Source organism: Globicephala melas, chromosome 3 (genome assembly GCF_963455315.2).
Source record: "Globicephala melas chromosome 3, mGloMel1.2, whole genome shotgun sequence".
In the NCBI taxonomy this organism is placed as follows: Eukaryota; Metazoa; Chordata; class Mammalia; order Artiodactyla; family Delphinidae; genus Globicephala; species Globicephala melas.
In genome coordinates, this window is record NC_083316.1 from 30221876 (window position 1) to 30240660 (window position 18785).

Consider the following 18785-nt stretch of genomic DNA (forward strand, 5'->3'; position numbering starts at 1 on the left):
TTGTGCCTGTACCATACTGTTTTGATTACTGTAGCTTTGTCATTTAGTCTGAAGTCAGGGAGCCTGATTACTCCAACTCTGTTTTGCTTTCTCAAGATTTCTTTGGCTATTTGGGGTCATTTTTGTGTTTCCATACAAATTGTAAAATTTTCTGTTCTAGTTCTGTGAAAAATGCCATTGGTAATTTGATAGGGATTGCATTGAATCTGTAGATTGTCTTGTGTAGTACTGTCATTTGGACAATATTGATTCTTCCAATCCAAGAACATGGTATATCTTTCCATCTATTTGCATCACCTTTGCTTTCATCAGCATCTTATAGTTTTCATAGTACAGATCTTTTTGCCTCCACAGGTAGGTTTATTCCTAGGTATTTTATTCTTTTTGATGCGATGGTAAATGGGATTGTTTCCTTGATTTCTCTGATTTTTCATTGCTAGTGTATACGAATGCCAGAGATTTCTGTGCATTAATTTTGTATCCTACAACTTTACCAAATTCATTGATGAGCTCTAGTAGTTTCCTGGTAGCATCTTTAGGATTTTGTATGTATAGTATCATGTCATCTGCGAACAGTGACAGTTTTATTTCTTCTTTTCCAATTTGCATTCCTTTTCCTTTTCTTCTCTGATTGCTAGAACTTCCAAAACTATGTTGAATAAAAGTGGTGAGAGTGGACATCCTTGTCTTGTTCCTGATCTCAGAGGGAATGCTTTCAGCTTTTCACAATTTTGTGTGATGTTAGCTGTGGGTCTGTCATATATGGCCTTTATTATGTTGAGGTATGTTCCCTCAATGCCCACTTTCTGGAGAGTTGTTATCATAAATGGGTGTTGAATTTTGTCAAAACCTATTTTTTTTTTTTTTTTTTTTTTTTTTTTGCGGTACGGGGGCCTCTCACTGTCGTGGCCTCTCCCGTTGCAGAGCACAGGCTCCGGATGCACAGGCTCAGCAGCCATGGCTCACGGGCCCAGCTGCTCCGTGGCATGTGGGATCTTCCCGGACCGGGGCACGAACCCACGTCCCCTGCATCGGCAGGCGGACTCTCAACCACTGCGCCACCAGGGAAGCCCTATCAAAAGCTTTTTCTGCATCTATTGAGATGATCATATAGTTTTTATTCTTCAATTTGTTGATATAGTATAGCACACTGATTTGCAGATACTGAAAATCCTTGCATCTTTCGAAAAAAATCCTACTTGACCATGGTGTATGATCCTTTTAATGTACTGTTGGATTTGAGGTTTTTCGTTTGTTTTTTGTTTTATTTGGCTGCATTGGGTCTTAGTTGCGGCAGGTGGAATTTTCACTGCAGCATGCGGGATCTTTGTGGTGTGCGGGCTCTTCATTGTGGTGTGCAGGCTTCTCTCTAGTTGTGGTGCATGGGCTCCAGAGAGTGCTGGCTCAGTAGCTGTGGTGCACAGGCTCACTAGTTGCAGTGTATGGGCCCAGAACGTACAGGCTCAGAAGTTGCAGGGGGTGGGCTCTCTAGTTGTGGTGCATGGGCTCTAGAGTGCAAGGACTTGGTAGTGGTGGCACAGGGCTCACTAGTGGCATGTGGGCTCTAGAGCACACGGGCTCAGTAGTCGCCATGACTTGCCCTGTGGCATGTGGGATCTTAGTTCCCTGACCAGAGATTGAACCTGCGTCCCCTGCACTGGAAGGCGGATTCTTAACCACCGGATCACCAGGGAAGTCCCTGGATTTCGTTTGCTAGTATTCTGTTCAGGATTTGTGCATCTATATTCATCAGTGATATTGGCCTGTAATTTTCGTTCTGTGTGTGAGTGGTATCTTTGTCTAGTTTTGGTATCATGTGACACTGGCCTCATAGAATCAGTCTGGGAGTATTCCTTCATCTACAACTTTTTGGAATAGTTTCAGAAAGATAGGTGTTAACTCTTCTCTGATTGTTTGATAGAATTCACCTGTGAAGCCATTTGGTCCTGGACTTTTGTGTGCTGGAAGTTTTTTAATTGCTGTTTCAATTTCAGTGCTTGTATTTGGTTTTCATATTTCCATTTCTTTCTGGTTCAGTTTTGGGAGATTGTACCTTTCTAAGAATTTGTCCATTTTTTCCAGGTTGTGCATTTTATTGGCATAGAATTGCTTGTAGTAGTCCCTCTGTATTTCTGTGGTGTCTGCTGTAACTTTTTTCATTTCTAATTTTATTGATTTGAGCCCTTTTTCTTGATGAGTCTGTCTGGCTAAAGATTTATCAATTTTGTTTATCTTCTCAAGAACAAGCTTTGGTTTCATTGATCTTTGCTATTGTTTTCTTTGTTTCTATTTATTTCTGCTCTGATTTTTATGATTTCTTTCCTTCTACTAACTTTGTGTTTTGTTTGTTCTTCTTTCTCTAGTTGCTTTAGGTGTAAGGTTAGGTTGTTTACTTGACATTTCTCTTGTTCCTGAGGTAAGATTGCATTGCTATAAACTTCCCTCTCAGAACTGTGTCCCATAGGTTTTGGATCATGGTGCTTTCACTGTCTTTTGTCTCCAGGTATTTTTTGATTTCCTCTTTGATTTCTTCAGTGATCCGTGTTGTTTACTATTATATTGTTTAGCTTCCACATGTTTGTGTTTTTTACAGTTTTTTCGTAGTTGATTCTAATCTCATAGCATTGGGGTCAGAAAAGATGGTTGACATGATTTCAGTTTTCTTAAATTTACCAAGGCTCGCTTTGTGGCCCAGCATGTGACCAATCCTAGAGAATGTTCCACGTGCACTTAAGAATGTGTATTCTGCTGCTTTTGGATGGAATGCTCTACAAATATCATCAATTACATCCATCTGGTCATTTAAGGCCTCTGTTTCCCTACTAATTTTAGGTCTGGATGATCTGTCCACTGATGAAAGTGGGGTGTTAAAAGTCCCACACTATTATTGTGTTACTGTTGATTTCTCTTTTTATGGCTGTTAGCATTTGCCTTATATACTGAGGTGCTTCTATGTTGGGTGCATATAAGATCGTTATATCTTCTTCCTGGATTGATCCCTTGATCATTATGTAGTGTCCTTCTTTGTCTCTTGAAACAGTCTTTATTTTAAAGTCAATTTTGTCTTATATGAGTATTGCTACTCCAACTTTCTTTTGATTTCCATTTGCCTGTAATACTTTCCATCCCCTCACTTTCAGTCTGTATGTGTCCCTAGATCTGAAGTGCATGTCTTGTAGACAGCACATGTATAGGTCTTGTTTTTGTATCTATTCAGCCAGTCTATATCTTTTGGTTGGAGCATTTAATCCATTTATGTTTAAGGTAATTATTGATATGTTCTTGTTGCCATTTTGTTAATTGTTTGGGATTTGTTTTTGTAGGTCTTTTTTCTTCGCTTACTCTTTTGTTCTCTTTTGATTTGACTACCTTTCATGTTGTGTTTGGATTCCTTTTTTCTTTTTTGTATATCTAGTGTAGATTTTTGGTTTGCGATTACCAAGAGGTTTTGATACAGCAGTCTACATAAACAGGATAGTTTTAACTTGCTGATCACTTAATTTCAAATTCATTTCCAATATCCTCCATTTGGATCCTCCACTCTCCTCACGATTGCTGCTTTTGATATCATACTTGTGTGTGGATGACTTCCTACCTTTACTGTATGTTTGCCTTTACTGGTTAGCATTTCTATTCATAATTTTCTTGTTTCTATTTGTGGCCTTTTCTTTTCCACCTAGAGAAGTTCCTTTAGCATTCGTTGCAAAGCTGGTCTGGTAGCGCTGAATTCTCTTAGCTTTTGCTTGTCTGTAAAGCTTTTGATTTCTCCATCGAATCTGAATGAGAGCCTTGCTAGGTAGAGTGTTCTTGGTTGAAGGTTCTTCCTGTTCATCACTTCCCTTCTGGCCTGCATACTTTCTGCTGAGGAATCAGCTTACAACCTTTTGGGAATTCCCTTGTATGTTATTTGTTGCTTTTCCCTTGTTGCTTTTAATATTTTTTCTTTGTCTTTAATTTTTGTCAATTTGATTACTATGTGTCTTAGCATGTTCCTACTTGAGTTTATCCTGCCTGGGACTCTCTGGGCTTCCTTAGACTTCTATGACTCTCTCTCTTCCCATGTTAGGGAAGTTTTCAGCTATTATCTCTTCAAATATTTTCTCAGGTCCTTTCTCTCCCTCTCCTCCTTCTGGGACCCCTATAATGCCAATGTTGGTGCATTTAATGTTGTCCCAAAGGTCTCTTAGGCTCTCATCATTTGTTTACATTCTTTTTTCTTTATTCTATTCTGCAGCAGTGATTTCCACCATTCTGTCTTCCGGCTCACCTGTCCATTCTTCTGTCTCAGTTATTTTGCTACTGATTCCTTCCAGTGTATTTTTCATTTCAGTTATTGTATTGTTCATCTCTGTTTCTTCTTTAATTATTGTAGGTCTTTGTTAAACATTTCTTGTAACTTCTCTATCTGTGCCTCCATTCTTTTTCGAAGAACTTGGATAATCTTTTCTGTTATTACTCTGAATTCTTTTTTATGTAGATTGCTCGTCTCCACTTCACTTAGTTGTTCTTCTGGGGTTTTATTTTGTTCCTTCATCTGGGACATATTCCTCTGCTGTCTCATTTTGTCTAACTTTCTGCGATGTGGTTTCCGTTCTGCAGGCTGCAGGGTGGTAGTTCTTGCTTCTGCTGTCTGCCCCCTGGTGGGTGATGCTAAGAGGCTTGTGCAGGCTTCCTGGTGGGAGGGACTGGTTCCTGACCACTGGTGGGTGGAGCTGGGTCTTGTCCCTCTGGTGGGCAGGGCCGTATCAAGGGGTGTGTTTCGTGGGTAGCCATGTGCTCAGGAAGACTTTAAGCAGCTGTCTGCTAATGGGTGGGGTGGGGATGTGTCCATCCCTGTTGACTGTTTGGCCTGAGGCGTCCCAGCACTGGAGCCTACAGGTTGTTGGGTGGGGCAAGGTCTTGGAGACAAAATGGCAGCCTCCCGGAGTGCTCACACCAAAGAGTACTCCCCAGAACCACCGTGTCTTGTCACCGCACTAAGCCACAGCTGCCCCACCACCACCTCTGCAGGAGACACTCCAATACGAGCAGGTAGGTTTGGCCCAGGCTCTTACGAGGTCACTGCTTTTTTCCCTGGGTCCTGGTGCGCACAAGACCTTGTGTGTACCCTCCAATAGAGGAGTTTCTGTTTCTCCCAGTCTTGTGGAATTCCTGCAATCAAACTCCACTAGCCTTCAAAGCCAGATTCTCTGGGGGCTCCTACTCCAGTTGCCAGACCCCCAGGCTGGGGAGCCTGACGTGGGGCTCAGAACTTTCACTGTTGTGGGAGAGCTTCTGTGGTATAATTATTTTCCATTTTGTGGGTCACCCAAATTTTGTGGGATTTGATTTTATTGCAATTGTGCCCCTCCTACTGTCTCACTGTGGCTTCTTTGGATGTAGGATATTCTTTATGGTAGGTTCCAGTGGGTTTTTTTTTTTTTTTTTTTTTTTTGTCTATGGTCATTCAGCAGTTGTTATTTTGATGCTTTCCTAAGAACAGGTGAGCTCACGTTCTTCTCTGCCATCTTGACTCCATCTCCTCTGGCCGCTTTTGATTTTAAAAGTAATGGTAACCGAGATTGGTTCAAGATGGCGGAGTAGAAGGACGTGTGCTCATTCCCTCTTGCAAGAGCACAGGAATCACAACTAACTGCTGAACAATCATCGACAGGAAGACACTGGAACTCACCAAAAAAGATACCCCATATCCAAAGACAAAGGAGAAGGCGCAATGTAGGAGAGGTGCAATCACAAACAACTTGTGGGTGGGCAACTCACAAACTGGAGAACAATTATACCACAGAAGTCCACCCACTGGAGTGAAGGTTCTGAGCCCCACGTCAGTCTTCCCAACCTGGGTGTCTGGCAACAGAAGAAGGAATTCCCAGAGAATCGACTTTTGAAGTCTAGCGGGATTTGATTCCAGGACTTCAACAGGACTGGGGGAAACAGACTCCACTCCCGGAGGGCATAAAGTAGTAGTGTGTGCACCAGGACCCAGGGGGAAGGAGCAGTGACCCCCTAGGAGACTGAATCAGACCTACCTGCTAGTGTTGGAGGGTCTCCTGCAGAGGCGGTGGACAGCTGTGGCTCACCGTGAGGACATGGACACTGGCAGCAGAAGTTCTGGGAAGTATTCCTTGGCATGAGCCCTCCTGGAGTCCGCCATTAGCCCCATTAAAGAGCCTGTAGGCTCCAGTGCTGGGTCACCTCAGGCCAGGCAACAGGGAGGGAACTCAGCCCCACCCATCAGCAGACAAGCGTATTAAAGTTTTACTGATCTCTGCCCAACAGATCAACACCCAGCTCTACCCACCACCAGTCCCTCCCATCAGGAAGCTTCCACAAGCCTCTTAGACAGCCTCATCCACCAGAGGACGGAGAACAGAAGCAAAAAGAACTACGACCCCACAGCCTGTGGAATGAAAACCACATTCACAGAAAGTTAGACAAAATGAAAAGGCAGAGGACTATGTACCAGATGAAGGAACAAGATAAAACACCACCAGAAAAAGAACTAAATGAAGTGGAGATAGGCCACCTTCCAGAAAAAGAATTCAGAATAATGATAGTGAAGATTATCCAGGACCTCGGACAAAGAATGGAGGCAAAGATCGAGAAGATGCAAGAAATGTTTAACAAAGACCTAGAAGAATTGAAGAACAAACACCTAGAAGAACTAAAGAACAAACAAACAGAGATGAACAATACAATAACTGAAATGAAAATATACTAGAAGGAATCAATAGCAGAATAACTGACGCAGAAGAATGGATAAGTGACCTGGAAGACAGAATGGTGGAATTGACGGTGGTGGAACAGAAAAAAGAATGAAAAGAGATAAAGACAGCCTAAGAGACCTGTGGGACAACATTAAACTCACCAACATTCACATTATAGGGGTCCCAGAAGGAGAAGAGAGAGAGAAAGGACCAGAGAAAATATTTGAAGAGATTATAGTCAAGAAGTTCCCTAACATGGGAAAGGAAATATCCACTCAAATCCAGGAACTGCAGAGAGTCCCAGGCAGGATAAACCAAAGGAGAAACACGCCAAGACACACAGTAATCAAATTGACAATAGTTAGAGACAAAGAAAAATTATTAAAAGCAACAAGGGAAAAATGACAAATAACATACAAGGGTACTCCCGTAAGGTTAACAGATGATTTCTCAGCAGAAACTCTACAAGTCAGAAGGGAGTGGCACGATATATTTAAAGTGATGAAAGGGAAGAACCTACAACCAAGATTACTCTACCCAGCAAGGATCTCATTCAGATTTGAGGGAGAAATCAAAAGCTTTACAGACAAGCAAAAGCTAAGAGAATTCAGCACCTCCAAACCAGCTCTACAGCAAATGCTAAAGGAACTTCTCTAAGTGGGAAACACAAGAAAAGGACCTACAAAAACCAAACCCAAAACAATTAAGAAAATGGTATTAGGAACAAACATATCAATAATTACCTTAAAGGTGAATGGATTAAATGCTCCAACCAGAAGACACAGGCTCATTGAATAGATACAAAAACAAGACCCATATACATGCTGTCTACAAGAGACCCACTTCAGACCTAGGGACACATACAGACTGAAAGTGAGGGGATGGAAAAAGATATTCCATGTAAATGGAAATCAAAAGAAAGCTGGAGTAGCAATACTCATATCAGATAAAATAGACTTTAAAATAAAGAATGGTACAAGAGACAAGACAAGAGACAAGATAATGGTCAAGGGATCAATCCAGGAAGAAGATATACAATTATAAATATATGTGCACCCAACACAGGAGCACCTCAATACATAAGGCAAATGCTAACAGCTATAAATGAGGGAATTGACAGTAACAGTAATAGTGGGGCACTTTAACAGCTCACTTACACCAATGGACAGATCATCCAGATAGGAAATTAATAAGGAAACACAAGCTTTAAACGCCACAATAGACCAGACAGATTTAATTGATACTTATAGGACATTCCATCCGAAAACAGATTACACTTTCGTTTTTTTATTTTTTATAAATTTATTTATTTATTTATTTTAAATTTTTGGCTGTGTTGGGTCTTCGTTGCTGCACGCAGCCTTTGTCTAGTTTCAGAGAGCGGGGGCTGCTCCTCGTTGAGGTGCACAGACTTCTCACTGCAGTGGCTTCTCTTTGTTGCAGAGCACAGCTTCTAGGCACACGGGCTTCAGTAGGTGTGAAACATGGGCTTCAGCAGTTGAGGCTTGTGGGCTCAGTAGTTGTGGTGCACAGGCTTGGTTGCTGTGCAGCAATGTGGGATCTTCCTGGACCAGGGATCGAACCGTGTCCCCTGCATTGGCAGGCGGATTCTTAACCACTGTGCCACCAGGGAAGTCCCTACACTTTCTTCTCAAGTGCACATGGAACATTCTACAGGATCAACCACATCTTGGGTCACAAATCAAGCCTTGGTAAATTTAAGAAAACTGAAATCATATCAAGCATCCTTTCCAACCACAATGCTACGAGATTAGAAATAAATTACAGGGGGAAAACATAAAAAAAAACAACACATGGAGGCTAAACAACACATTACTAAATAATCCAGAGATCAGTGAAGCAATCAAAGAGGAAATCAAAAAATACCTAGCGACAAATGACAACGAAAACACGACCATCCAAAACATATGGGATGCAGCAAAAGCAAAAGTTCTAAGAAGGAATTTTATAGCAATACAATCCTATCTCAAGAAATAAGAAAAAATCTCAAGTAAACAATCTAACCTTACACCTAAAGGAACTAGAAAAAGAAGAACAAACAAAACCCAAAGTTAGTGGAAGGAGAGAAATCATAGATCAGGAGCAGAAATGAAATAGAAACAAAGAAAACAATAGCAAAGATCCATAAAACTAAAAGCTGGTTCTTTGAGAAGATAAACAAAATTGATAAACCTTTAGCCAGACTCACCAAGGAAAAGAGGGAAAGGACTCAAATCAATAAAATTAGAAATGAAAAAGGAGAAGTTACAACAGACACTGCAGAAATACAAAGCATTCTAAGAGACTACTACAAGCAACTCTATGCCAATAAAATGGACAACCTGGAAGAAATGGACAAATTCTTATAAAGGTATAATCTTACAAGACTGAACAAGGAAGAAATAGAAAATATGAACAGACCATTCACAAGTAATGAAATTGAAACTGTGATTAAAAATCTTCCAACAAAAAAAGTCCAGGACCAGATGGCTTCACAGGTGAATTCTATCAAACATTTAGGCAAGAGCTAACACCCATCTTTCTCAAACTCTTCCAAAAAATTGCAGAGGAAGGAACATTCCCAAACTCGTTCTATGGAGCTACCATCACCCTGATACCAAACCAGACAAACATATCACAAAAAAAGAAAATTACTGACCAATATCATTGCAGAATATAGATACACAAATCCTCAACAAAGTACTAGCAAACAATTCAACAGCACATCAAAAGGATCATACACCATAATCAGGTGGGATTTATCCCAGGGATGCAAGGATTCTTCAAATCAATCAATGTGATACACCATATTAACAAATTAAAGAATAAAAAGCATATGATCACCTCAATAGATGCAGAAAAACTTTTGACAAAATGCAACACCCTTTTATGGTAAAAACTCTCCAGAAAGTGGGCATAGAGGGAACCTACCTCAACATAATAAAGGCCATATGACGAACCCACAGCAAATATCATTCTCAATGGTGAAAAACAAAGCATTTCCTCTAAGATCAGGAAGAAGACAAGGATGTCCACTCTCATCACTCTTATTCAACAGTTTTGGAAGTCCTAGCCATGGCAATCAGAGAAGAAAAAGAAATAAAGGGAATAAAAAATTGGAAAAGAAGAAGTAAAACTGTCACTGTTTGCAGATGACATGATACTATACATAGATAATCCTAAAGATGCCACCAGAAAACTACTAGAGCTAATCAATGAATTTGGTAAAGTTGCAGGATACAAAATTAATGCACAGAAATCTCTTGCATTCCTATACACTAAAAATGAAAGATCAGAAAGAGAAATCAAGGAAACAACCCCATTCACCACTGCAACAAAAAGAATAAAATACCTAGGAATAAACCTACCTAAGGAGGTCAAAGACCTGTACTCAGAAAACTATAAGACACTGATGAAAGAAATCAAAGATGACACAAACAGGGCTTCCCTGGTGGCACAGTGGTTGAGGGTCCGCCTGCTGATGCAGGGGACACGGGTTCGTGCCCCAGTCCGGGAGGATCCCACGTGCCGCAAAGCGGCTGGGCCTGTGAGCAATGGCCGCTGAGCCTGCACGTCCGGAGCCTGTGCTCTGCAACGGGAGAGGCCACAACAGTGAGTGGCCCGCGTACCACAAAAAAAAAAAAAAAAAAGATGACACAAACAGATGCAGAGATATACCATGTTCTTGGATTGGAAGAATCGATGTTGTGAAAATGACTATACTACCTAAAGCAATCTACAGATCCAATGCAATCCCTATCAAATTACCACTGGCATTTTTTACAGAACTAGAACAAAAAAATCTTAAAATTTGTATGGAGACACAAAAGACCCCGAATAGCCAAAGCAATCTTGAGGGAAGAAAACGGAGCTGGAAGAATGAGACTCCTTGACTTCAGACTCTACTACAAAACTACAGTAATCAAGACACTATGGTACTGGCACAAAAACAGAAATATAGATCAATGGAACAGGATAGAAAGCCCAGAGATAAACCCACGCACCTATGGTCAACTAATCTATGACAAAGGAGGCAAGGGTATATATACAGTGGAGAAAAAACTGTCTCTTCAATAAGTGGTGCTGGGTAAACTGGGCAGCTACATGTAAAAGAATGAAATTAGAACACTCTCTAACACCATACACAAAAATAAACTCAAAATGGATTAAAGACCTAAATATAAGACGGGACACAATAAAGCTCTCAGAGGAAAACACAGGAAGAACACTCTTTGACATACATCACAGCAAGATCTTTTTTGACCCACATCCTAGAGTAATGGAAATAAAAACAAAAATAAACAAATGGGACCTAATGAAACTTAAAAGCTATTGTATAGCAAAGGAAACTACAAACAAGACAAAAAGACAAACCTCAGAATGGGAGAAAACATTTGCAAACAAATCAGCGGACAAAGGATTAATCTCCAAAATATATAAATAGCTCATGCAGCTCAATATTAAAAAAGCAAACAACCCAGTCAAAAATGGGCAGAAGATCTAAATAGACATTTCTCCAAAGAAGACATACAGATGGCCAAGAAGCACACAAAAAGCTGCTCAGCATCACTAATTATTAGAGAAATGCAAATCAAAACTACAGTGAGGTATCACCTCACACCAGTTAGAATGAGCATCATCAGAAAATCTACAAACAACATGTGCTGGAGAGGGTGTGGAGAAAAGGGAACCCTCTTGCACAGTTGGTGGGAATGTAAATTGATACAGCCACTATGGAGAAGAGTATGGAGGTTCCTTAAAAAACTAAATATAGAATTAACATATGACCCAGCAATCCCACTACTGGGCACATACCCAGAGAAAACCATAATTCAAAAAGACACATGCACCCCAATGTTCATTGCCGCGCTATTTACAATAGTCAGGATCATGGAAGCAACCTAAATACCCATCGTCAGATGAATAGATAAAGAAGATGTGGTACATATATACAATGGAATGTTACTCAGCCATAAAAAGAAACGAAATTCGGTCATTTGTAGAGACGTGGATGGACCAAGAGACTGTCATACAGAGGGAAGTAAGTCAGAAAGAGAAAAACAAATATCGTATATTAACACATATATGTGGAACCTTGAAAAATGGTACAGATGAACTGGTTTGCAAGGCAGAAATAGAGACACAGATGTAGAGAACAAACGTATGGACACCAAGGGGAGAAAGCAGGGGTGGGGTGGTGTGATGAATTGGGAGATTGGGATTGACATATATACACTAATATGTATAAAATAGATAACTAATAAAAAACAAACAAAAAAAAAGCAAACAAAAAAAGCAACAGTAACCTCTAGGACAAGAGAGTCCAGGGAGGAGAGGCCACAGGAAAAAAAAAATGGAACTCTGGAGAAGTTCCAAGTTAAAAGCTGGATGAACTCAGAGAGCTGGGCCTTCCTTGCCTCTCTTATGGAAAGTCTTGTGGAAGCTTCACAGGAGTGATGTTCTTGGCATCGCCACTCACGCTTCACAGCTACAATTCACCTTTGGGCATAGGCATCAAGGTAAGTGCAGTACCCACACATTACGGCCCCCTTCCTCCTTCCTGAATATCAGTATTTGCTGAAAAGAAACATTCATCCCAGCTCGCGCGCACAGGCAGCTTAGCGCATCGGCCCATCGACAGCGCTTCTCTGCACGAGGCCTGGAGGAGCTGGCCCCACCTAACACACTTCATGTTCCAAAGCCAGTATTACAGCACATTCTACCCCTACTGGGTGACCTGAAGAAACACCCAAGATGGTTGTATATGTGGGGTATACGATGGGAAGTAAACTCAGCTCCCAACAAGCAGGGCTGTGGCTCCTTGAAGAGGGGAAGAAGAGGTAACAGAGTGCTAAGGTTTGGGCCACCTGGTCTTTCATCTCTCTACCAACCTCGTGCTAAGGATACCTCCAAGAAATAAGCACCCCCCCGGCCCCCAAATAACAGCAGTACACATTTTGGCATTTACTATGGGCTATGCACGCTACCTACATTCAGTCCGCTGAATTACCAGAGAGCCCCAGGACCTGGTCATTGGTCTTCTTACACATCTACATCCTCCCTCGCTGACCTCATCTAGTTCCGTGGCTGGAAATACCTACATGCTGACAACTCTCAAACCTGTATCTCTAGCTTCATAGGGCAAATGGCCTTCTTGACACCTTGCCTTGGATGTGCAATAAACATCCCAATATTAACATGTCCAAAATCAAACTGTTAATTTCTGCCCTATTCCGGGGAAATGCTCTATATTCCAAATCGAATGACTTCCCCCCATTTTTATTATTATAACCCTAGTCCAAGGAATATCTCTGTGCTTGTCTGCTGCCTTCTGTTCTTCTTCTCCCACATGTTCTAAAATGTAAATTATATTATCTCCCTGCTTAATTCCCTCCAATGGAGTCCCACTGGATGCAGAGTAAAATCCAATCCAGGCAATCTATCAAGGTTGCCTCTGTAGCAGGGCTTTGAACTTGCTCTTCTCTCCGCCTGGAACTGTTCTTCCTTATTGTTACATGACAACCCCGTTTTCAACATTCAGCATCTTCACTCCAATGACACCTCCTAAAAGAGAACTTCAAGGTCTCCCATATCTTATTTTTGTGCTACCGTCTGCGTTGTTCCTGACGGACAGTGCCTGGTAAGTAGCAGGAGCTCAACAGACTGCTGCAGAATAAATACTCTTCATGAAAGTCCTGTGGGGAAACAGTTACTATCCCCATTTTGCAAATGAGGAAGGTGAGGCTTAGGGCGTTATGTAATGGCCCAGATGAGAGAGATGATCTATGCCCAGAACCTGAGCTAATATGTTAACTTTCTGTTCTTTTGGGGGAGGGAAGAATAGTACTTAGAGGGCTCTTTTGGATAATCTTCACATCTGTAAGTGAGAAACGGGTCTATTTATCTGGATCCCCAAGGCAGCAGCTTTCCAATAGCTTGCTTCCTGGATTACAGGGAGAAGGGTGGCAGTACAAGAGGGCTTAGGGATTCTTCTGATTAGCCCCAAGGGTCTGAAACAGAAGTAAGGTTAACATCATCCTGTAGCACCTGTGGTCACCACTTCAGAATCCAATGTGAGGACTGTGCTCTAGTTGAAAAAGGGCTGACTTTTTTTTCTGCTATTTAAAGACACCACTGAGTATTTTGGGGTGTGATTGAAAGTTTCATATTAAAATAATTATTTCAGTAAATATTACTAAGGAACAATTTTTGAAAAACTGTGAAAGAAAAAATATCTATGAATGCACAACTGGAATGCACATGTGAACACACTGTGTTTAAAAAAAAAAAACAGCTGGTAAAACAGAAAAGGTTGAGACTGAGGATAAAAAGAAGAGAAACCAACAGGTAGTTAAGCAGTATTGTGACTACGAGGGTAGGCTGTCCCTCCAGAGTAGATGGAAACAATGGAGGCGGGGTGCTGAAGTTGTTCTTTCAAGTCTTCCAGGTATGGTAAGAGATTAGCAAAGATTGTGACCATTAACTAATCCCACCCCTATCTCCGCTGTAATTAATTTGGTATCTAACCTTTGCTACTCTTGTTTTGTCAAATGAACATAATTACTGCCATCTAGAAAGAATGATAGATCATCACCAAGTCGGCTGATACTAAGGTTAATAAGCCTACATTTTAGGGTAAACTTTTACCTGTGGGGTATCTACAAACCTCGAGAGGCTATCACTGGCTTTCTCTCACCTTGCTTTACACAGGGATGGCTTTGTAATTTCCTTTGCTTCAGATCAAAGTGCACTTCTCTAGATTTATTTGGGATATCCAATTTTGAGATAAAAAAACAATATGAAAAAAATTCTGTGAAATGGAACATGTGCAAAGCTTCTCCAGGTGGGGTGTTCCTACCCCAACATGGCCAGGGAAAGCTTTCTAAGGTCAAAAGTAAGTGATATATCAAGAAGAAACCCCACAGTGGAAACTAGTGGGCAAGTGCACCAGCTTCCCCTAAAGTAGCATCTTTTTCTGTAGGAGCGTGAATGCCGCCTGTTTCTTTATTGCCAAATAACTCTATAGAGTCTTGCCTGAGGAGTCTGAAACTGAACAGTAACCCTGAGTCCATTAGCTCCATCTCCCCTAGAAGAAAACCCTGCTCCTCCTCTTGCCCAACCTGGGCCAATTATTAGGCCACAGTCTAGACAAACACCCAAGCTAGAAACCTGGAGTCATACTCTCAGGGGCTGGACACTGGACAACAAAGGAAATACTTCTCTTTGCCTTTCTATGGGCAAGGCCTCATGCTAGGTCGTAACTCACTTCAAGAACACAAAACCCTGAGTCTCTGGAGGCTTCATAATACAATACAAAGGTACATATAATTTCAGCTATTTTTAGGGGTAACATTGTATTTTAGGGCATTTTATCTGTTAAAATAAACATTGCTCCATATTTGCTTAGAAAAGAATAAAAAGCTATGGGGTATTCTAAATTAGAAAACATCGTAACAAAAGATTAAAATGAGAAACTTTGAAAGAAAAAAACTAACCTGGGATTATAAAATTAAAAGCACAGGAAATGATGCTTCTAGGACTCAAATTAATCCCAGTAACTGGAGGCTTGGGTTTTAATGCAGATAGTGGGGGAAAGTACGGAAAGGACCAAGCAGAATTTCTAGAAGGTATAGCCATCGACATTAAAACTTGATAAATGAGTTAAATAGCAGATTAGACACAGCTGAAGAGAGATGTGATGTAAACTGAAAGAAGAATCTGCAAAGAAAGGAGACAGCAGTGGAGAGAGGCATAATAACAGGAACAGATTAATTCACATCTCTCATCATTTTTATGGTATATATGAATTAGTGTTTTCATCATTATTCCCATCAAATTTAGTTCTTTAATTCCACAGATACCTCACTGGATTAAATGAGATCATGCACATAAGATATTAATACAATGCTTGGCATCAAGTAAGTTCTCTATAACTGCTAGCTGTTCTTTCTATTGTTCTAAGGGGATTTGAGCAGGCCACTTGGCTTCTCTATACCTCAGCTTCCTCAGCTGTAAGATGGGGATAAGAGTTGCCTTGACTATCTACCAGGGTTGTTACAGACAGCTAATAGGAGGATGAATGTGAAACTGTTTTTTAAATTGTGGAGAGTAACAGCAGTTGAGGGGTGGGCTCAGGGAGATGTTGGGGACTGAGATAATGATGTATAATTTCCCTCTCTCTCCATCAGAGCAGAGCTAATTGGGCCAAACTTATGGGTCTGTGTGCTCCATGGCTATGTGATCACAGCACCTTCCTGAGTACTTGTTTTTATGTTCAGCACTGTGCTTATTAAGCCCATTACCACCACCTAGCCACACTCTTCATACTGAAATCCGTATTTGACATTTCTAAGAGTGATTTATGATTTAAAAATTTTTAGTATTAAGCTCAAGAACTTTCTAACCTTTATCCCATACCTTTTCGGACAGTAACTGGAGACTGCACAGCCTTTCTTACTGCCACTTTGGCTCCACCAGCTTTCCTCTGTATGGTTAAAGTAGCAGTTCCTATAAAGACAGGCAAACTTCTTTAGCCTTCCATATGCACCTTTCATGTTGTAAGTTCTTTGAGGACAGAAATCTTCTGCTTAGTAGGGGCCCAATAAATGGTGGTTGATTTGAACCAAGAAAGCAAAACAAAAGTGCAGATGAAGGAAGGGAAAGTCTACTTTGAGACTTGGTATCCTTATAGCACAACCACGGACCTTTCTCATATGGCAAATGTGCCCTGGCAACTGGAAAAGCCAGGTGTATAAGCCTATTTCCAGTAAATACCTAGACAAAATGCGAACAGAATGACCAACTAAGGTTTCTTAAATTCCAGGATTAGTAGCAACTATTTACTGTTTGTTATGCAAAATGTTTTATGTTATGATCCACAACAGCTCTATGTGGTAGGATTTAAGAAACATCTGAGAGCACAAAGTGAGCGGCAGAGCTGGGCTATGAACCTAGGCCCGGATGATTTCAAAGGCTAGACCTATTATTTATGCTTATAATGCCTCTCAGATACTTATCATATAGTCCTTATATATTGTTTTCGACAGAATTAAACACAAAACAAGCAAAAAAAAAAAGAAAGAAAGAAAGAAAACTCTTAAATTTAACAGTTTGCGCACGGGGCTGAAGAAGTTAGCCAAAAACTGTATACTGCTTTATAGAAGACAGATAGTTGGGACTTCCCTCGTGGCACGGTGGTTAAGAATCCGCCTGCCAATGCAGGGGACATGGGTTCGAGCCCTGGTCCAGGAAGATCCCACATGCCACGGAGCAACTAAGCCCGTGCACCACAACTACTGAGTCTGTGCTCTAGAGCCCAAGAGCCACAACTACTGAAGTCCGCGCGCCTAGAGCCTACACTCTGCACCAAGAGAAGCCACCGCAATGAGGAGCCGGCGCACCACAACGAAGAGTAGCCCCTGTTCGCCGCAACTAGAGAAAGCCCGTGCACAGCGATGAAGACCCAACCAGCCAAAAATAAATAAATAATTTAATTTAATAAATAAATAAAAGACAGCAACATATAGTCAAACTCAAAGAATTTTCAGGAAAACTTCTTTTCCAGAAGAACTGCAGGGAATTTTTAAATCTTGATGGATCCTCACTTCCCACCTGTGCAACAACTAAACTTGCCCCAGCGGGCTCATGTTGTCTGTGTCACGGACTGGAAGAGCCCGGTTTCTCCCACTGCCGCTGAATGTTGTCAGGGGAATGGCTGGGTTCTGGATGTGGCAGAGGCAGTCAGGGAGGTCAGTGTGTTCACAGTCCCTCAAGTTGACTCTCCTACCTTTGCCTTGGAGGTCCAGGAAGCTGAGTGACAGGTCAGCTCAGATAATAGTTAGGCATATGGTGTTCTATGACACAGTATAAATACTACAATACCTGCCCATTAATATTCTTGAACAATAATTAGTTTATATATAGCTATTTTTAAGCAAAAAAGCTAAATAGCCTTTTTTTCCCATTTATCCAGTTATTCCATTATTTCATTTGTTCAATGTGAAGGGGTAACACAGATGTAGAAAGTGTTGCTACCCTCAAATCATTTAGTCTATCCCGGGACATAACCAAGTTTATAAGTAACTACAACATAAGACCTGTTGCAGTAGTGCCTCAAGAAGGGCAGAAACACATGACTGAGGGTTCAGAGGACAAAAAAAATAACTATATTAGTTACCAATGCTACTATTTGTCTCTAATATTCACAACTACCATGCAAGTTAAGTACCAGCCAGTTAAAAAATGAAAATATGGATGTTAAAATTCATTACACTGGGTTGGAAGAGCTAAAGAATTAAAATTAGGGATGTCTTCCAAGACACGGAGGGGAGGCATTTAAGGCATAAGGGAAATTTTCAAGGCAGGAATGGGAGCACACAGCACGTGTCTGGAAAACAAGCCTGCACGTGCTATGGGTCATCCGGATTATATGCGGAAAGGAGGCTAAGGAGGCAGAAGGGGAGGACACCTTAAAGGCCAGGGACAGGGTTTGGACTTATCTGTGTGGGGTACTGGTCACTGAGGACTTCTGAGTCTCTGGGCAGCAGGAGCATCTCATCAAGCATAGCTCAGCAAGGCAGGTAAGGGGACCAAAGAGGGCCAAGGCCTCAGCCCAGCCAAGTGCAAGGTAACAATACAGGCCTGACATTGGACAGGTCCAAGAAAAAGACATATTTCCACATAATCCAATACTTTAAGAAACCGTGATTCAAGTTTAAAATCTTTTCCAGTTTTGGATATTTCTTTTCTTTAATTTTGGTAAATGTATCAGGTATAAAATAAAACTTAAAAAATTTTTTTAAATGGTTACTATTTTGAAATTCTAGTTTAAAAAAGAACAGTGTTTTCTTATTGTAATTTATCAATCAAAAGCAAGAGTTAACCAAACTATAAAGTTCCATCAAAAAAGACTGCAATATATGGATACTTCAATTTTCTCAGTTAACGTGCATACTGAAGTTCAGGTTCTAGGTGTGGAGGCTCTAGACCCAGACTGGGTTCAAATCTAGACTCTACCACTTCCTAGATATCTGATCTTAGGCAGTTATTTCAACTTCCTCTGCCTTGGCTTTCTCTTGTTTA

At 41.0% G+C, this 18785-nt stretch overlaps 1 protein-coding gene across 4 annotated transcripts in view; it reads right to left on the bottom strand.

Moving 5' to 3' along the window:
* The window catches only part of CPLANE1 (ciliogenesis and planar polarity effector complex subunit 1), a 126304-nt gene that overhangs the window by 3064 nt on the left and 104455 nt on the right, over positions 1-18785 (bottom strand). For all 4 annotated transcript variants that reach the window (XM_060295717.1, XM_060295716.1, XM_060295715.1 and 1 more), the window contains one exon: positions 16122-16211. In XM_060295717.1, coding sequence (XP_060151700.1) covers positions 16122-16211 — 90 coding nt within the window. The remainder of the gene's footprint in view (positions 1-16121; positions 16212-18785) is intronic.